This window comes from Pyrgilauda ruficollis, unplaced genomic scaffold (genome assembly GCF_017590135.1).
Source record: "Pyrgilauda ruficollis isolate IOZ18807 unplaced genomic scaffold, ASM1759013v1 scaffold15, whole genome shotgun sequence".
NCBI lineage: Eukaryota > Metazoa > Chordata > Aves > Passeriformes > Passeridae > Pyrgilauda > Pyrgilauda ruficollis.
Window position 1 is genome coordinate 7,712,774 of NW_024513654.1, and position 17,996 is coordinate 7,730,769.

Genomic DNA, 17,996 nt, shown 5'->3' on the forward strand with positions numbered 1-17,996 from the left:
TTTCTGATCTTTTCATGTCAAAAATCATGCTGGACAAAATGCATACAATATAAAGGAATATTTACTTACCTAATGCTTTGTGGAGCCTAAAGATTACAGAAGATATAGACAGCCCACACCTGTACTTATAAACTGGAGCTGTTCCAGCATTGTTGAGAAATAGAGAAGGGATTTGTGTCAGATACTTGCTGCTGAGGAGTTCAGAATTAAAAAATAATCTTTGTGATAAATGGAGTTTAAAAGAAAATTAAATGGTGGGTGTTGGATTTTGCCTTCATATGCACCTAAAATAGAGGTAATGAAGGTGGTGAATTCACAATTTTTATTATAATTTGATACAAATGAAACTTAACAAAATATAAAATATAGTGCATATATTTCTTCTGGATTGCTTCTGATTAACTGTGTATTCAGTTAGTGGGATTAGGTTTCTTGTGCATAAATCTGACATAGGATCCTAACAGAGATGATGCTGCAATCCTGGCAGTAGGCAATAAAGCTGTGTTTGCAGTTGCTTTGCTCCTTTGTACTGCCTACAAGATTGTAGCCAGCCACTCTGGGCTCCTGTGGGTACATTTCTTAGGTGAGTGAAATTCCCTTCTTTGTACTGACCTGCTGTTGACTGTGTGAGTAACAGGAATTCTCAGCTTTGGTCCTGTGTGTATCAGTAGGTGGATTTGCCCTGTAAAGGCAGAATGAAGAGCTCCATAAAGACCATAATTGACAGCTGAACATCTCACCTGTGTGTGCAGCTTGCTCAACTTTGGGTGTTGCAGGAAAGTGAGAACTCAAAGGAGAGCTGACAGTGCAATCACAAGTAACTTCAAGGATCTTATTAAACCAAGTCTAGTTGATCTTCAGCTGCAACAAAGGCTGTTTCTTCATGCCAGTACAGCAGTTTCACAGCTGGGGATTTAGCCTGAGTGATTACTCACATCTCTGCTATAAGGAAAACTGTATTCCATGCAGTGAATAATTACACTGCTGTCAGCAGCTGCTGATGGATATGACACTATTGTGTGTGGATAGAATGAACATTAATATGTTACAAAGTTTATTACGGTCCATCCATTAAGGAATATACTAGCATGACATTGTCAGTCGCTGTTGTAATGCTGGGAAGTATTTTTTGTATAAAATCAGACACTGGGCATGAATTAACAGTGCAAGTGTTCATAACAGCAGGGCAGCTGGGGTTTTGTCTCCCCCAAGGCAGCACAGCAATCAGTGGTGGGCTCAGAGGGTCTCCCATGTCTCTTCCATGCCTCTTGTCATTCAGATTTACAGTCACAGCCTCACGCTCCATTTCCCATTTTTTCCCCAGTCCTGTGTGTTGCAGCTCCATCAGCTTGTGTTATTATAATTTGATACAATTATATCAAACTTCGGAACTGCCAGTGTGAGCTCTGCTTCCTGCTGCTCCATCCTCCTGCAGGCAGAGGCTCTGCTGAGAGCTGCTTCTATTGAGATGTTGTGGCAGGAGTGTGAAAAACACCTTTAGAAGGTGCAAATTTTAAAGATGCATATTAGACAAGGACTAATTAAAAAAATTACTACACTTTCCTTCCATTGGTAGTAATAAAGAAACTTACGGTAGATTCTGAAATCCTTTGGAAGCAAAGAAACTGCACTTTTTTTTCCCTTTTTTTTTTTTTCTGAGCACAGATATTTGTAGTGACTTGCTCAACAGATAAGAGCCTGGGAAAAATGAGTGGACACTTTGGGTCAGGATGTTATTAGAAGCAAATTTTGGTCTTCATAGTGTTTATGCTATTCCAGCCACTCGTGAGATCACAGAAGCCTGCAGAGAAGGAAACAATGGAATTTGATGTTACACTGAACATCAAACAGGGTTGAAAGTTCTGTGACCTCTGCAAGTAATTAAAATAAAGCTTCACTGGAAAATGGTAGGCTACTGCCACAGTTCCTGTTTTACAATTCATGACATTCCTTAAGGGGTTTAAAAGATGAGTCTGAATTATTCTTTGTGCTGCTGCAAAGTCCTTAGGAGAGTTAAGAAATCAAGTCATTCTCCTCAGAGTCATGGCAGGAATAGATAGTGGATAGGTTTGTCTCTAAAAAAAAAAGGAAAAAAGGGAAGTACTTTGACTCTCAGACTCTCAGATACTCTTTCAACTACATAATAGTTTTGGTAGCATTTAAAGAGAAAAGTAAAGCTTTCTACATGTTTAATAGTTCTCTGTCAGTGACTGCTCAGTTATCTCTGAAAGGAGAGTGAACGAGTGCAGCTGTGCAAATGTAACACAACAAATATGCACTTAATTGTGTCCTTTGGCCAGCAGAACATGTCTGTTGGTAATTAGTTCTTCCTCTACCAGACCCACTGGCATGTGAGCTCTCCTAGTGCGATTCTTGTTATTGTTCTCTCTGGCTCTTGTTCACTGTTGTTCTGGAAGGAAGGACAGAGCTGAAGGCATGAGTAATAGGAAATCTTAAGCTCTCACGTTCACCAAAGAGGAAAACATTTATTTAATCAGCCTAGAGCTTTACAAGCACTCAGAGAATAAAAGTTAGTCTTGTGGGAAGTGGGGGCAGAGGGGTTGGACTCAGAAAATACAGCCCTTGGCCTTTGAAGTGCTGTTACCCCAAGGTTAACACTGTACGTGAGCTCAGTGCAGGGACTTCTTCAGCTGGATTTTTGGGACAGGTTGTGTCAGCTTGTCTGCAGGTGTATTTGCAGCTTCTGGGTTGGAATAATTCTTGCAACACCCACCACTGCCTTCCTGACAGCTAGGAGTGACAGTACATTTTCGTCTTCAGGAGGTCCCCAAAGAAGCAGAGTTTATAAAGTGAAGGCAGATGAGCAGTGTGTGTGTTGTGAGCAGGCTGGAGCATCAGCAGGGTGACAAGGCTGTACAGGAGCTCACAGGGTGGTGGTGTTCCACTGGTGCTTCAAGAACCTCCTCACCCTTCGGTCTACCTTTTAGACTGGTAGAGGTGTCTAAGCTGGGTGCACACAGTGTGTAACCCCGTGCCTCTTCCTGCCACCTCTCACTCAGGACAGCTGTGCAGGGTCACTGCCCCACCCCGCTGGAGGGACCTTCAAAGCTCTCTGCCGACAGTCCACAGGGGCTCTTAGCTCAGGAGGATTTGTAACATCCAAGCTGAAGCCATTTGGGAGGATGGCATGCTGGAAACTGATAGCTGCTGAATCTCAGAAGGTGGTCTATGAAAAGTCTGGTCTGGAAAATGTAGCTTCTCATTGTCAACTATTATTACAGGTCTTAATATTGTTATAATACATAATAGAGTTGGTACTTCTGCTCATCATACTTGGGATATGTTCTCTGCAGAGTAAACACATCCAGCTCCTCTGTGTGGTCCATCATCCATGAATTCTGGTCACTGAGCCTTCAGCTGTCCTTCACAAGCATTGGAGATGTGATTACATGGTTTTACTTTTTACCCTGGTTATGAAGAATACATTTCTGCAATGGTTTTCCTTGGTAGTGTTATTCCAAAGTATTTTATGTAGGATATTAAATGTAATTTGACCTGCTTTGTAGACTGCAAAACTGAAGGTTAGTGTTGATACAGACTTGATTCCAGTTTAAGTCTTGAAATTACCAGAATAAATAGCCTTAATACTATCTAAAATAATGTTGTATCTATTTCATTCTAGAACATGCATATAATGTGCATATTGTGGACAGTATATATATTTGTAGTATATAGAAAATAACGAAAATTCTTATATCTTTGATTAGGTACTGATCAGTGAGATTTTCAGAGCCATAGAAAGCCACTGAAATTTAGCATCCACTTATCTGCATTTATAATTATGCTTGTAGAATTCTTTGATCACTGTTTCTTCACTCTGCAGTTCTAAGGCTTTGGAATTATTTGGTAAATGAGAACATTCTTCTACTCTTTTTAATTTAATTTTTTTCTGTCTGCTGTGTTCAAATGGGATTTTATCCAAGAACTTATTTCAGATTTGTCAATGTGGGTAGAAGATAAATAGGCAAGTCAGAAGAGGTTCTATGTTGTCATAAATTGATAACTGATGTTCTTTGCTTTTAGGGCACATGCAAGTGTCTGATGATTTAACAGAGACTTTATAGGCAGTGACAGCAACATACAGGTTTAATATTTCATTTGACAGTAAATTGCTGTCAATTTATTTGATTTCATTTAACAATTTGAAGTAAATTGTTAAATACTATTTTGGTTGCTTTTAGCACTTCTAGCTAAGCAAACCAAGACATTTACAGCAATTTGTTTACCTTACTCCATCTTATTTGAGGTACAGTCCTCTAAGATATGGGTCACAGTTCGTGCTTGATGGTTTGGATAGTCTTGAAGACTCAACCAAAGTGAAATGATTCAGAAGGGACCAAAAGCAGTATGGTAGATCAGATCCCAGTGTCTGCACAGCACAGAGAACTGCAAAGGATTTCTGGATGTGAACTTGAGAAGGGGCGAGGAGAGTTCAGCAGAGGGAGAAGACAGAGCCTTTAACCCTCTCTCACCTTGACTGAAGAATGTTTAGGGCAAATATGCACTTAATCAGTGTTTTCCTGGTCCTGCCAGGAGGATTGAGATGCAAACCTTTTAATGCACAGCACAGTAGCATGAGATCCCAGGAAGCTGCACACTCAACACACTGAATGAGGGTTTAGGAGCCCTGTTAGGGCAAAAGCAGATGTCTAGAAAATGTGAATATTTCATTGACTTGTAGATGCAAAAGTCTGTCCTAATACATTATAAATGACTGATTTTCAGCATCCATTTTCCCAGATGATCAGAGCAAGTCAGACATAGCAAGATGAGTCCTGAATTAGTTGAGATTCGGAATGTTCTCTAGCAAATACCTGCTGTAGGAAGGATCCCACTCATGAGCTGTAGAAACATTACAGAGGCAGAAAACTCATGAAACTGTTGTGGGAGTGTTTAACAACAACAACTGCAGCTGCTCTGGTATGTCACTGCCCCAAAACCTCTGCAGTGCAGGGTGTGTTCTCACTTGGACTTGCAGGGTTGTGTTATCTGAGGCGTGGTGTTCATTCATCACCACTCGCACCAGGATAAAATTTAGCCAGTTGTTTCAGTCTCTGGGAAAGACCTGATAAACTTGAAATTGATCCCTCTGGCTGTTGGGAAGAGGCAGGTATACATGGTTTGAACTATATTCCCTTGATGGTAGCTTATCAGAAGTTTTTCCAGGAAAACAAAACTTCAGAGGCCACAGGTCTACACATAATAATGAGATGAAGTCTGGATTTCTTTATCTTGTAAATTCCAGTCTTGAATGAAACTAGTGGGACACCTCAGTGGCTAAATAATTGCTAGGGAGAGTCAGAGATGAAGGCAGCCAGTAATGAAAATGATAGAGAATGAGCATTAACTGTGTTTTCTCTCTCAGTTCAATATTAGCTTTGTTGCTGCAAGTCAAACATCAGTTCTGTGTTTTCTCCCTCATTAGGTTTTCTTCCTTGAATAAGCAGATTTGTAGTGACTTCTCATTTTCCCTTTTAATAGAGACCCTGTTTTGCCTGATAGCTCTAAATCTACTTTAGTAAGAACACCTAAATCCCATTACTCTGTTTGGTGGATTTTGCCCCTGAAGTGCAAGAATCAAGAGTAAATGCAGAATCTGACTAAGAGAAGTGCAGGCTTTTTGCAGCTGAACAGTCAAATTTATAAGTAAACTAACAGCACACTGAGTCCTCTTCTCTGGCCTTGTATTGCTGAAGTTCCTGGATGAGAGTTACTAAAATTGAATGGTGCAACTTTAGCTGTAGAAGAGCTGGGTGGTAGAGCTGATTTTCTGGTAGCTGTCAGCTACTTTAATCCATGTACTTCATCATCTAATATAGATATATGTGTTTAAATAAAAAGCCTGTGTAACGAATGTCATATGTGAACCAAAAATATGTTTTTATTCTTCTCAACAGACAAAATGAAAGGTTGGATTTAGTAATGTTATGGTCTTAAGTACAATGAGGCAGGAGATGGTTTTGATAGCATTTTACAAGTCAGCTATAGAGATATTTTTTGCATGTAGCATCTCAGTGGATGGGGAATATTTGTGAAAAAGGACTTGAGCTAATTTCTTTGGAAAGCCAGTTACAAATTCAAAGACTTTTAGAATTCTTTACTTGTCACTATGAAGGATCATTCTTGTAGCATTAATAATTTTTCTATTTAAAAGCCTGATGTGGACATTTTGTGCTTAGTTTATGAGATGAGGAAGCTAATGTATTGATTGCTTTGGTCCCCTAAAGAGAAGAAATCACATTAATATTTATGCCTTGATTTTTCATGTCCTTATAGGCCTGAAATCTGATCAGCTTTACCTATTAATGGTATCAATGTATTTAAGAGACTGAATGACTCAGTGGATTTGGATTTGGGTAAAAGGATCTAGGGTATTTAGGACCTTTACAGCAGTAGTTCAAATTCAGCTCAGGCTGTCTGTACTGGTGCAGCTTCTGAAGTTGGGGATCTGGCAATTAAATTAATGGTCCCAGAAGTGGCTCTAGAAAGCACTCTTTACTAATACCCATGTCAGCAGTGTGGGGAAGGAGGCCAAGGAATAAAATGGTTGAAAACTCATTAATTGGCAAAAAGAGGAGGCAGCAGGTTCACACAAACGAACTGCAGTGTGGCATTGATTGCCTCGGACTGTTAGATGATTTAAAAAGATGTTTGTCAAATCGTGGAGAACAGGTACCTTGTGATGTAGCTCCTAGCCAGGAGGACACTGATTGCTTGATGGGAGGGTGTGAAGAGGAAGGGCTGTTCTGTGCTGTCTTTTCTCTTACATGCTTTTCCCCAGGCAGCCACTGCTGGCCTGTGCTGAGGACAGGACAGACCTCAGGGCTGAAGCAGTGTGGCAGAGCTCAATCCTCAGTGCTATTGTCACATCTTGAGGGCAGTGTTGTAGCAAAACAGGTGAACTACGAGAAAAAGGGCAATGGTCAGCCAGCAGAAAGTCAGAAAGCAGTGCAATGCATTTGTCCCTCATGTTCCTTTTTTGTTTTTGTTTAGGCAGGTGACAAGCATTACCATCCAAGCTGTGCACGATGCAGCAGATGCAACCAAATGTTCACAGAAGGAGAAGAAATGTATCTGCAAGGTAAGGATGTCTCCATTCCAGAAGAAGAAAATGAGCCATTGTGATTTTTCTGTCACAGACCTCAGGAATTTATAAACCATCCCCATGTAGTATGTCCAAGGGGGACTATAGTCATCCTGTCCTCTATAGTGTTCTCATATTTTTTCACTTGGTACCCTTTTGTTCTATTAGGTGGCCATAACTGTGACTTTGCAGGGACTCTGTACCCTTGCTGAGGCAGCCTGTGCTTGCTAAAAACCAGAATTTGTTAGGCTGCCTCTGAATTTGACATCTCATGGATAGTTTAGCCCCAGAATGGTGTATGAGATACCAGACAAAGTGAAGGGATTTCCCCTGATTTCTGCTGATCAGTTTCTGTGCTATTCTGGACCACACTCCAAACCAGTAAAAGGCAAGGGAAAAATCTTCCAGAAGCTGCAGTGCATTTGCTTAGAACCATGTAGACCTCATTCCTCATGCACACTGACAGAGTGTCCCCTCCAGTTCTTAATCATATGTGCTACCCTTCCCTTTTATCTGGTGACATCTCTCTTTTTATTCCCATGTACTTTATATCTTTTTGTAGCCACCTCTTTCTTGTCTGTTTATTTTCATCTCCCCTTTCTTGTTAAGAGTCTGCACTCCCAGTTATTGCCTAGCTTGGTTCTTCGTGATCTTTTAACATGAAAAAGAATATTTTCTATTCTTTGATAGAAAATTATCATTGATCTGAATCCCACCTACTCTCTGAGAGGGTGGTATACTCATATTAAGTTATTTTTATTGCTTGCTGTAGTATTACTGTTGGTAGAAGGATGCATAATACCCATTTATGTAAACCAGAAATAAAAGTGAAAAAGGCAGATACATGTTGCGATATTATGTATTGCATTTAGGTTAGAAAACTTGATGTACTTGAAAGGAATGTAGAAGAATAGTGAAAGAAATATGAAAGTGTTGTCACAGCCATTTCTTGAAATCCTGAGGAGAGATTCTTACTGGAGGAGTTCCAAAACAAGATCATATTGTTAAGGCATTCCTTTGAAGCTAACTTGTTTTATTTTGTAGTTTGTCCTTCCTTGCAGTCCCTCTCTATCATCCTTCCCTGACCTTACATCTCAGTCATCTTATTCCAGCTGTGCCCAGAACAGGATGTGAAATGGAGTAGCAGCTCTGCTTGGCAGGAGCAAGGAGAGGCTGGAAGAGGGCTGGGTGGGAGGTGCTGCTTTCTGATGGCAAATTGGAAAAACTAACTTGAAAGCAGCATTTACAGCATCTGGCAAATCTTAGTTTCCTCACATGATGGTGTGGTAAAGTACAGGCAGAGTTCAAAATGAGCATCAGGTCATCCTTTGCTGTCATTAATTAGTAACAGCCATCTCCAGCTAGTGCCATGTGCACCAGTCTAGCAGAGAGTGGGACTTTGGGTTAATTGAGCAAGCTTTGATGTACATTTCTGCAGCTCAAAATAAGACAGAAGGTTTCACTTTTACTTAAACTAGGCTGGAGTTTGTCCTGGACAAGTTCAGGTGATAGGAAAGGGGAGAGGAGAGAAACCTGGCAGCAGCTTGATCTGTTGTCTCTCTTAGTGTATCTCTCTTTCTGTGGTTATGAGTCAATGTTCCTGGTGCTCAGGCTGTCTCAGGGGAGGAGCACCTCATATTGCATTGCTTTATTGTTCACAGGATGTTTTCTGACTAAATAATGTAATTGCTGAGTGTGCTCCAGACTGTCCTGCCAAAGCTTTCCTAGCTGAATTCAGTGTGCTTGGAAGTGTGAGGACCTAAAAGCCTTTCCTGTGCAAAGCTCTCAGCTGAAATGCATATCCTGACTCCATCCAAATCACTGCCCCGAGGGTGCAGAATAACAGCATTCCAAGCATTTCTCTGAAACAGAAATACAACACCACAACAATAAAGCTAGAACAAAAATCACCTTGTTGATAAAATACACAAAAATAGGTGGCTTCCATCTCACTTCTAATTGTCCTCTCCCTAGAATATGAAAGCACTGTCTTGGTATTGCTTTGTATAATAGAGAAGCCTGGCAGGATTGTAGTATAAACTTGTATTAGAAATGTTGGGAAACTGGCAAAAGGAGAACATGGACAAACAAGCTCTCTGTCTTGGGGCTTTCTATGTTAAGGGTGGTTGGAATAATGCTAGCAGAAACATTCTGGCTTGGCACTGCTCCAACACATGAAAATGAAAAAGAAGCAGCACAAGAAACTGTCTCTTTCCCATTGACTTCCTGGTAATACATTATTTTATGGGCTGTCTCACAAGGCTGTTGCTGAGCTAGGAATGCCCAGTATTTAGATGGATGCTGGTGTTGAAATAATGGTACATGCAAAGTTTAAAGAGGAATAAATGAGCATGCTAGGTGGTGTTTGCCAGGTAAGCAAACAAATATATGTTAAGAATAGAAATAATCACAATTTGCTGAACTGTTTCCAGCAGTTAAAGGGAGGCATGATGCAGCTTGGGAATTTGCACCCTTGCAAGCATTTCAAAACAGTTTAGATAAATAGTATCTACAAAATGTCAGTAGCTCAGAGTTCAAGATCACAAAAAAATATGTACATTTAAGTTTTTAATCCTACTCTGTCTGATTTGGGTTTTTAAATGTCACATCTTTCAAATCTCTTTACCATTTTGTGAGAGAAAATCTACAACCCTTAGCTAGATTTCACCATGAAAAAGACTTCCAGGTTCCTGTATTTCTTGTTCACTTTCAGCATTCTCACAGGGTGTCCCTAAACTGTGTCAGTTTGTGATAAATACTGCTCAAAATGCAGTCACAGCTTTCTCATTGATGGTAGGGAAAGTTTAACAGAAAAGAATCACAGAATTGTTAAGGCTGGGAAGACTCCTAAGATCATCAACTCCTGCCATTAATCTAACAGTGAGGTACAGAGGAATAGGGATCATTTTTCTCAGGGCCACGCAGGAAGGAAGCTCACAGCTGGATTTGAGACTTGAGCTAAAATCTTCTGAGTCTTAGTTCATCCTTGAGCAATAGGTGTCATATTCAGAGGAGTCTTACTCAGATCACTTCTTTTAACATGAACTTACAGCCTTATGACCTGAACTCTGTTTCTCCCGCATGGACAGGGCACAGCTCCCTCCTGATCCTGCAGGCTCTGCGGGGTCCTGGCTCTGAGGCTGCTGTTTGTTTACAGAGAAGGCTCTCGGTGCACTTCTCCCTGTTGTCTGATGGTTTCCCTCTGCCAAATGCACAGTTTCTTCTTCCTCGGCTTAGACTCACAGCCAGACATCTCAGACCCTTGCTCCAGAGTCACAGCATTCCCTCCTGTCTCCTGTGATGACTGTGCTGTGTACTGCTGGGAAGTGAAATGATTCCCGCTGCACTTTACTTCTGCACCAAGCCATGTAAGGGCTTGTTATAAGAAAGTTTCCAGGGGCCCTGACCCATCCTTCTCCTGTCCTCTGAGGGTGGGGTTTCCTCTGGCTGCTTTTGAGCTAATAGTCACCAGCAGGAGACCTGGTCTTGGCTCTGTTTGGTTTCTCTGTGGGCAGAGTGAAGAGGTGATGTTCCCCCCTGCAGATAGTCAGGGCTCTGGATTGGCTTTGTGGTGACTGGAATGAAGGATGAATTTGATTGCAGCTGCAGTCAGTGTTAAAAATCAGTGTTAGTTTCTGCTCCATTTCATCTTGGCCGATACCTTCAGCAGCTTTCCAGCAGTGACCACAGCTTACACTGTTTCAGAGGACAAATGAAATGGGATGGAAATGCTTCTTGCCCTTGACATCACTCAGTCCTTGAGGACAGCAGGATATTCCTACTTTACAACATAAGAAAGAATCTCATATTTTGGGAAACAAATAGCAGAGGACTTGACTTTTTTAGTAGGATATAAGCTGGAATATGCCATGTGGAAGCACCAGTGCCACTCCCCAGAGCACAGGGTAGAACTGCTGTGTGTGCCAATGGCAGGTTTGGTGTGCTGGGATCCAGGGAGAGGCTCTCATGTGCAGCTTTGCCCCACCTGTCATCCTGGCCTCTCACCCACTGCCACTGGGTCACACACTGCCCTGGCTCTTGCACTGTGAATTTTTTAATTTTGCTTTTCCTTTTGCATTTTGCATGAGGGAAGATGTGACCTGAGTAATACTTTACAGTAACTGAGTATGACACCTATTTCTCAATGGACTTAAAATCAGAAATTCCTTTTTATGTGCAGGGCAGTAGATAAGGGGAGAACAGATCAGGTAACTGTGGCCCAATTCCTTTGCTCTTACCCTCCAACCTGCCAGAGGAATCCTCTCTCTTTCAGTTCCTCCAGCTGGTGCTTGCTGACTCTGTTGCTGCTTGAGGCTGCTTGAGTTTTAATTAAGAATGTGTGCAAAGTGCTTTGACAGCCTCAGGACAAAGCTGCTGTAGGTACACCAAGGGTTTGAATATTTTTTTGTTTCCCTTGTATTTCCCATGAGCTAGACTTTAATGTCAATTACTCTCATAGTTCATACAGATTCAGCATCTGATGCAATGAAGAGATTCTCTTTAATAACTGGCTTGTCATGAGCAGAAACAAATTTTGCTCTGAATAAAGTTGTGTTTCTCCTTCCTCAGGTTCCACTGTCTGGCATCCCGACTGTAAGCAATCCACTAAGACTGAGGAGAAGCTCCGGGTAAGCTGAATTCATGGCTCAGTGACACCCCAAACATTTTGCACACACAATAATTGAATGTTGTTTTTAAAAGAGTGACTTTTTCCATGTTTTTTTCACATAGCTGTCACAACTCTGGCAGAATATACAGTGGAGGCACTTCAGAGGTATTGCTCTGATTTTTAGGCTTACCACCTTCACATACCTGTCTCAGTGCACTGCCTTAAAGATAGTGTCATTTACTGACATACAGACGTGGCCAAGTATCTAAGACACTTCATTTCATATCTCAGTTGTTGTGAGAGAGACTCTTAAGGAGAAGATATGAACAGGGCAAATGCTATCATATATTTTAGTGGTTTTGCACATCTGTGTAATTGCTCTATAGTTATCCCCTGTTCTGTGTGGTTATTTGCAGCATTTAGAAAAGATGAACTCTTTCTTTGCCATCCAAGTAAGCCTCAACCTTAAGTGATCCTGATTTGAATGCCAAAAAGAGGCACAGTTACCCTTGGAGTTACATCAGCATATTCAGGCAAACTTTCTGGGTCAAATCCTCAGTGACAATAATGCTGCACTGATAAATGCTAGAGCCTGGCTTTTTGCATGAACCAGGCAATTCTAAGCCCTTATTCACTGATTCATCCTCTGGACAATTTTCTTTTCTTGATGTCTCAGTTGGTCTCTTGAATTTTGCTAATTTCCCAGAATATGAATATTAGAGACTGTATATGAATAAATTGTCTTTTAGATAAGGAAAATAAGAGATACTGGTCTGAAGATACCTGTGACATCCTGTGGGTTGTATTCTGTGTGGGTCTCATTCACAGGAAGCCACATCCTTTAGCATTTATTCCAGTACACTGGTCTGTAAAACATGCCCCACAGAGAAGTTATGGTCATAGGTAATGTGCAGGTAGAGTGCTGTTGAGCAGAGTTCATGTTAGTGTGGGCAAAAACATAACTGGCCCTAGATGGGCATATGGTCTAGAATGGCCAAACCTCAGTGCAGATGCCATCCAGAATTCACACATTGCTCTGTCCTGACTTTTTGTAAGACAATGGAAAATGATGCCAGACTGGATTTTCTTCCTCATTTAACAGTTTGAATGTAAGACAGTATTTTGGCCATGCTTAAGTGTCAGAATGCTTTTGCCTTGAAGTACTTGGTTGCAGTACAGTACCTCCCTTTCACTTGGACCCAGGAGTTTTATCAAAGCACTCCTGTCTGCACTGTGGCCCTTATTAGCCTTCTCCAGCTGACATCATAAATCAGTTTGCTTGTTTCCATTCCCCATGGAAATGGCTGTAGTCCTCTTCAAGTATTTCCCTTTTTGTCAGTATTCTCCCTCCTCAGCTAATTTTAATTGACGTGAGCAAAATGAATGGATTCACTCACCTGCAAGGCATTGCGTAAGTGAGTCCTGGCAGGAAGAGGAGGTGAGGCTGAAGAAGGCAAATTGAGGGAGCATCTGAGCAGTGTGACAACACAGCTGTCCTGCAGTCCTGGAGGAGACCCTCTATGCAGAGGTTTAATAGGTCCTTAAAAGGCATTGATAAATGCACCATACTGAGCTGGCTGAGATGCACTGTTTTTAGCTTCTGTGGTACATCACAGATTGTCTGCTCTGGTGCAAAGTCAGAACCCTATTCTGATATCAGCTGGAGTTCACTTTGATGACTTTGACACGTGCTTCATCCTGTTGGCCCAAATGAAGGCAGTAGCAAACAGGTAGGTAAAGAAATTAACAAAACTGAGGGAATTATGTGCTGTTTGAGCATGTCAGCACTAAATTGGGGTATGTACTTTGATTGAATTTCAGTTTTTTATTCAGGGTCAGGCCTAGATTTTCTGGTGGTTCTGCAAAAAGCCAGTGCCATTGCCTATTTGCTTGCTGGGTTTCCTTTCCCTATAGAACAAAACAAAACAAAAACCCTTTTATCACTGAAGTAACTTCAGAAGTTTTCAGCAAGTTCTGTTTTCTCTCAGTAACTGAATTGTGATATAAACTAATCAGCATTTGAGCTGGTTAAGATCTGAGAGGGAGTTCATAAAAGCAATGGTTGCTTTAGATCTTTTCCCCATGGATATTTGTGGAAGTTTGCAAAGACAAAACAAGCAGAAAACAAAGCAACCATATGCATGTTACAAAAACATATATTGGTGTTTATTTACAACCATCTGGCTGTTATGATTCTGCAGTGGTCAGTAAGTAACAGAAACTATGACACAAGCAGCTGATAAAAACTTGATTGAAAAAAGAGCTTAACCACTGAACTGGGGAAACTGCTTTCCTTTTCACTCATTTTTCCCTTTTGTGTTCCATGACAGCATTCCTCATCTGAGTTCTTTTATCCAAAGAGTCTGGTTCTGCGCAGGCCACGCTCTGCAGAGGTTTGCTGTTGTGTTTTCATAGTGTTGATAATGATCTTCTTTACTGAGAAGATTCCTCATTACTGTCATTTGCTGCGCTTGCTACTCCTCCTGCCACACAGCTTTCCTGCTATCACTTGCCACCATGGGCACTGACGCTGTATTTTGCATCACTTGTTTCAGTGTTGCTTGTTAATTCTCACATTTTTTATTTTGTTTAATGAAATGCTTACAATTAACTTTTTTATTTTAGATTCAGATGAGCTTTGGGGGTCTGTAGTATTGGTCTTTCAGTATTTCAGAAAGTTTTCCTTCTGAAACAAAAAATTAGAGTGTAAATATGAAGCAAATGAAAATAGTGAAAAATATCTGACTTCAAAGCGATGGTTAAAAAGAAATAGTTTTCCATGAACAGTGACTTATGTTCTTAGGGAAAATAAAGCCGTCACTTAAGTCTCTTCCTTTTTTTAGATATATTGACCAGCTACCCATGAATACTTTAGTTGATAAAATGCTTACAAAACCCCAGGTTTGGATATATTCCATGTGCTGCCTGAGAGCATTTGCCTCTCTAGTCTGGTGCACATTCACATCTGAGTTGCAAGGTCCTCTCTGTCCTCCTGACTCTGGAGTAGCTGTCTACTTTCAGATTTTGCTGAGTTTGCTTTGCACCTACAAACACCGCCCAGTTCCATTTCTTCTCCCTCAGGACATTGTTTATTTGTTGTGTCTGCTGTGGGGCGTGTGGCTGTGCTGGTGCAGGTGCACCTGAGGTAGTTTTCACCTGGTGATGGAGTCAGAGCGCACTGGTGCAGGCTGGCAGCAGGCAGAGTCCATGCCACTGGATGGCCTTGGTGTTGGTTTGTGCACCCCTCACTTCTCTCATTGCAGAGTAGATGCAGTCAATGTCAGCCAGGGCAAGGTGTCTGTGTGAGATCCAGCCTGCAGGATGGGGTTGGACAGTGGAATCCAGTTCTGTGATTCAGTGGGGGTTAATGCAAGCCCTCTACCCTTTGTCCCACACAGTGGTTTAGTTACCTAACTACTATTGAACACCTCTCTCTCTGTTAGCTACAGATATGTGTATCAAGAAAATGCAGCACAAAGATGTGTTATCAGTGCTCCTAAGGAGAGCAGTGTCTCTTCAGTCCTAGGCTTTATGGAATAAAATCTTGGAGTCTGCGAACAGCAAACTGTGGGACCATTTCACTCATCTTTTAGGCCAGTGTAGTGACTTTTTGCTTTTGGCTTAGTGCACACAAGTCTGAGTTTGCAGTGTTGAACTCCAGGAGCCTCAGGATTAAAAACCCAAATGCTATTCAATGTATTAGAAAAATATGCAAGGCAAGATAGGAGCAGCCCGTGTTAAAACAAAGGTGTGCTCTCCTTCTTGCTTTGTAGACTGTATAGGATACAAATATCTTAGGGTCAGATTATACCCTCTTGTGTAAATTTGGTCAGTATTAAATGCTGTTTAGATTTACATGGTGATTCTACAAAGGGTAACTCAAGACAGATTTTGGCTTCAAGTATTTTTCTACAGAGTGACAGTACACAAAGGTACTGTCACTGCTGTTGCTGTAAAAGTGGGCCAAAGGCTTGAATGTACATAAAAATTGTAGTTAGAAAATGGTAGGGTGAAATCCACTGAATTCTCTGAAAGCTTGTGTTGAATTCAGTATGTTCTGGACTTCCCACTTTATTTTCTTGTTCTTCTCACTGAACTTACTCTTGATGAAGGCTAAGTTTGCATGAATGGTATTGTAGAAGTTTGTTTGGTACCAACATACCTTCAGTGATTACGTGCTGAAAATTCATTCTCCCTTCTGGCCTTTATGTCCAGAAAGGAAAGAAAAATTAGTCAAAACTTACTAATATCTGTGTCGGTGTGAGTTTGAACTAAACCTGTCCACTAGTTTTGTCTTGGTGCATATTTAGTGTAGAGAAATAAGAAATGCATGCATTTGAAGGAAACACTCTTGTAAGGAGAAGGGTACAGTTATCCAGCAGAGAGGCACAAAGAATCCTGACATTGAGGGACTTTGTACATCCATTGAAAATTACATAAATCCATAGGAAATCCATATTTTATGAGCCCTGGTTCTGAATCCTGATCAACTGTAAAACCTTGCAGTCGATAGAGCAGGTAGTCAGTGTAAAAAGTGATGTGCTGAGAAAGTCAAATCCCTTACTGTTGCTAAGTCTGCCCAGGAAAAGAAATGCCATCCTAATCTTCTATTTATTTAAAATATGCTTCACTTAAAGTAGCTTCTGAGATTTAGAGAATTTGCTTAAACTATAATGTTAAATGTTATTAAGTGAAAACATATTCATTCTTCTGCAGCTATTATCACCGCCTTGCATAATGAACTCTATCAAAAAATTAAGGCAGGTACTGTAAATGGTGACGATGCCTTTGTAAAACGATAGTGCATCCATTTGGCCAGATGTTCTTGGGATCAGTTTTGATCTGGTTGCCTGCACCTGTAAGTTTTTACAGAGCATGATGCTGAACATCTGTACTTGAGAATGCCGGAGCCACCACATTGTAGCATCGCCTGGATGATGTGAATGGCTCTAGTGGGGACTTTTTTTTTATTTTAAGAAGTTATTTATTTAGATGATGTACCGTGCATGATGAAATAATAAACAGGGGTAAATGCAGATGAACATCTTAAGCTTTGTAGTCTCATACTGAAATATCAAGTTAATCAGTTTGGGGCATCTGCATGGGTGATCTGATCATTGAGCACTCAATTCACGATGAACCTTAGAGGACAAGCATGGCAGTTGGTATTCTCTCTATCAACCTGCAAATGAAACTGGTACAAAACTTTTGTGTTCAAGGTAAATGCATGGAATGAAGAACAAAAACATAAAAATAAGAGGTCTGTGATAAAGTGGGAAATACTGAGAAATCTTGTAAATTCTTTAGATGCTTTGTGATCTGTTTTTTCTTTTGGCTCCTTTAATGACATGCATGAATTTTTCTTGACTTAATTTTTTTAAGTTTGGTTTTTTTTTTTCATATACTTCATAGACTTTCTGTATTTGGTACAGACATCCTACATTGATACATTTACTACTGTTACATCCATTTGTGTGGAAGAGGAAAGGAAAAAAAAGATGACTCTCCTACCCTCAGAAAATGTGGAGAAGCCATTTACCACCAGAAAAGAGAAAGAAGATTAGCTCTTCATAGAAATTTCCCTTAAATTTCTCTACACAAAGGTGGCTTTATAAAAGGCTGTATTTGAATCCTTCAAGGAAAAGAACAATCATATAAAAAATGTTTCAGATCTCTTTGTAGAAGAAGTAAGGCAGCTTAACTTGTTTTGTTGCTGGGAGTGTAGAACAAGTGTCACAGGGCTATTGTGATGGAAGTAAATACCTCTAAATTATTGCATTCATATAAAAGATTGTGTCTTTTTTCTTTACCTGTTTTCTTTGAATAACGTGTGAAAGAGATGCACTCGTGTTATCTCCACATCTCCAATGTTAAAGGTTACATCAGGGCCAGCCCTATTCCTGTTTTAGCTGTGCTCTGATCAGCTCCCCTCCAGGATGGAATGTACACCCCAGGGCAGTTACATCAATAGAGAACTTGACCTGCAGTGTGTCTCTTGCCACCTGTGCAAGACACAGAGTCACAATGGTGTTACACAGGGTCAGGGATGAAAGTGTGACATTCAGTCTAATAAATGCCATAGCAGGTCACAGATTTTCAAACGGGAGCTTTTATGGGCCTCTTAGGAGAGGAGCCAACCATAGCATCTAAAAGTATGCCAGAGGAACAGCTTATACTAAGGAATCCTTGGTGTGTGTTTGTTAAAGCAAGCAGCATAAATGTTTTTAAGTGCAACGCAATTGTCTTTAGGGGAAAGTGCAAAGCTGTGAAGGATTCCAGACC

The 17,996-nt window shown here is 40.8% G+C and overlaps 1 protein-coding gene across 15 annotated transcripts in view; it reads left to right on the top strand.

The window, feature by feature from the left end:
• The window catches only part of ABLIM1 (actin binding LIM protein 1), a 139,867-nt gene that overhangs the window by 84,899 nt on the left and 36,972 nt on the right, over window positions 1-17,996 (top strand). For 9 of the 15 annotated variants that reach the window (XM_041460935.1, XM_041460940.1, XM_041460936.1 and 6 more), the window contains exons 7-9: window positions 7,015-7,102; window positions 11,675-11,733; window positions 14,045-14,107. In XM_041460935.1, coding sequence (XP_041316869.1) covers window positions 7,015-7,102; window positions 11,675-11,733; window positions 14,045-14,107 — 210 coding nt within the window. The remainder of the gene's footprint in view (window positions 1-7,014; window positions 7,103-11,674; window positions 11,734-14,044; window positions 14,108-17,996) is intronic. The other 6 variants (XM_041460941.1, XM_041460942.1, XM_041460948.1 and 3 more) reach the window with 1 other exon arrangement.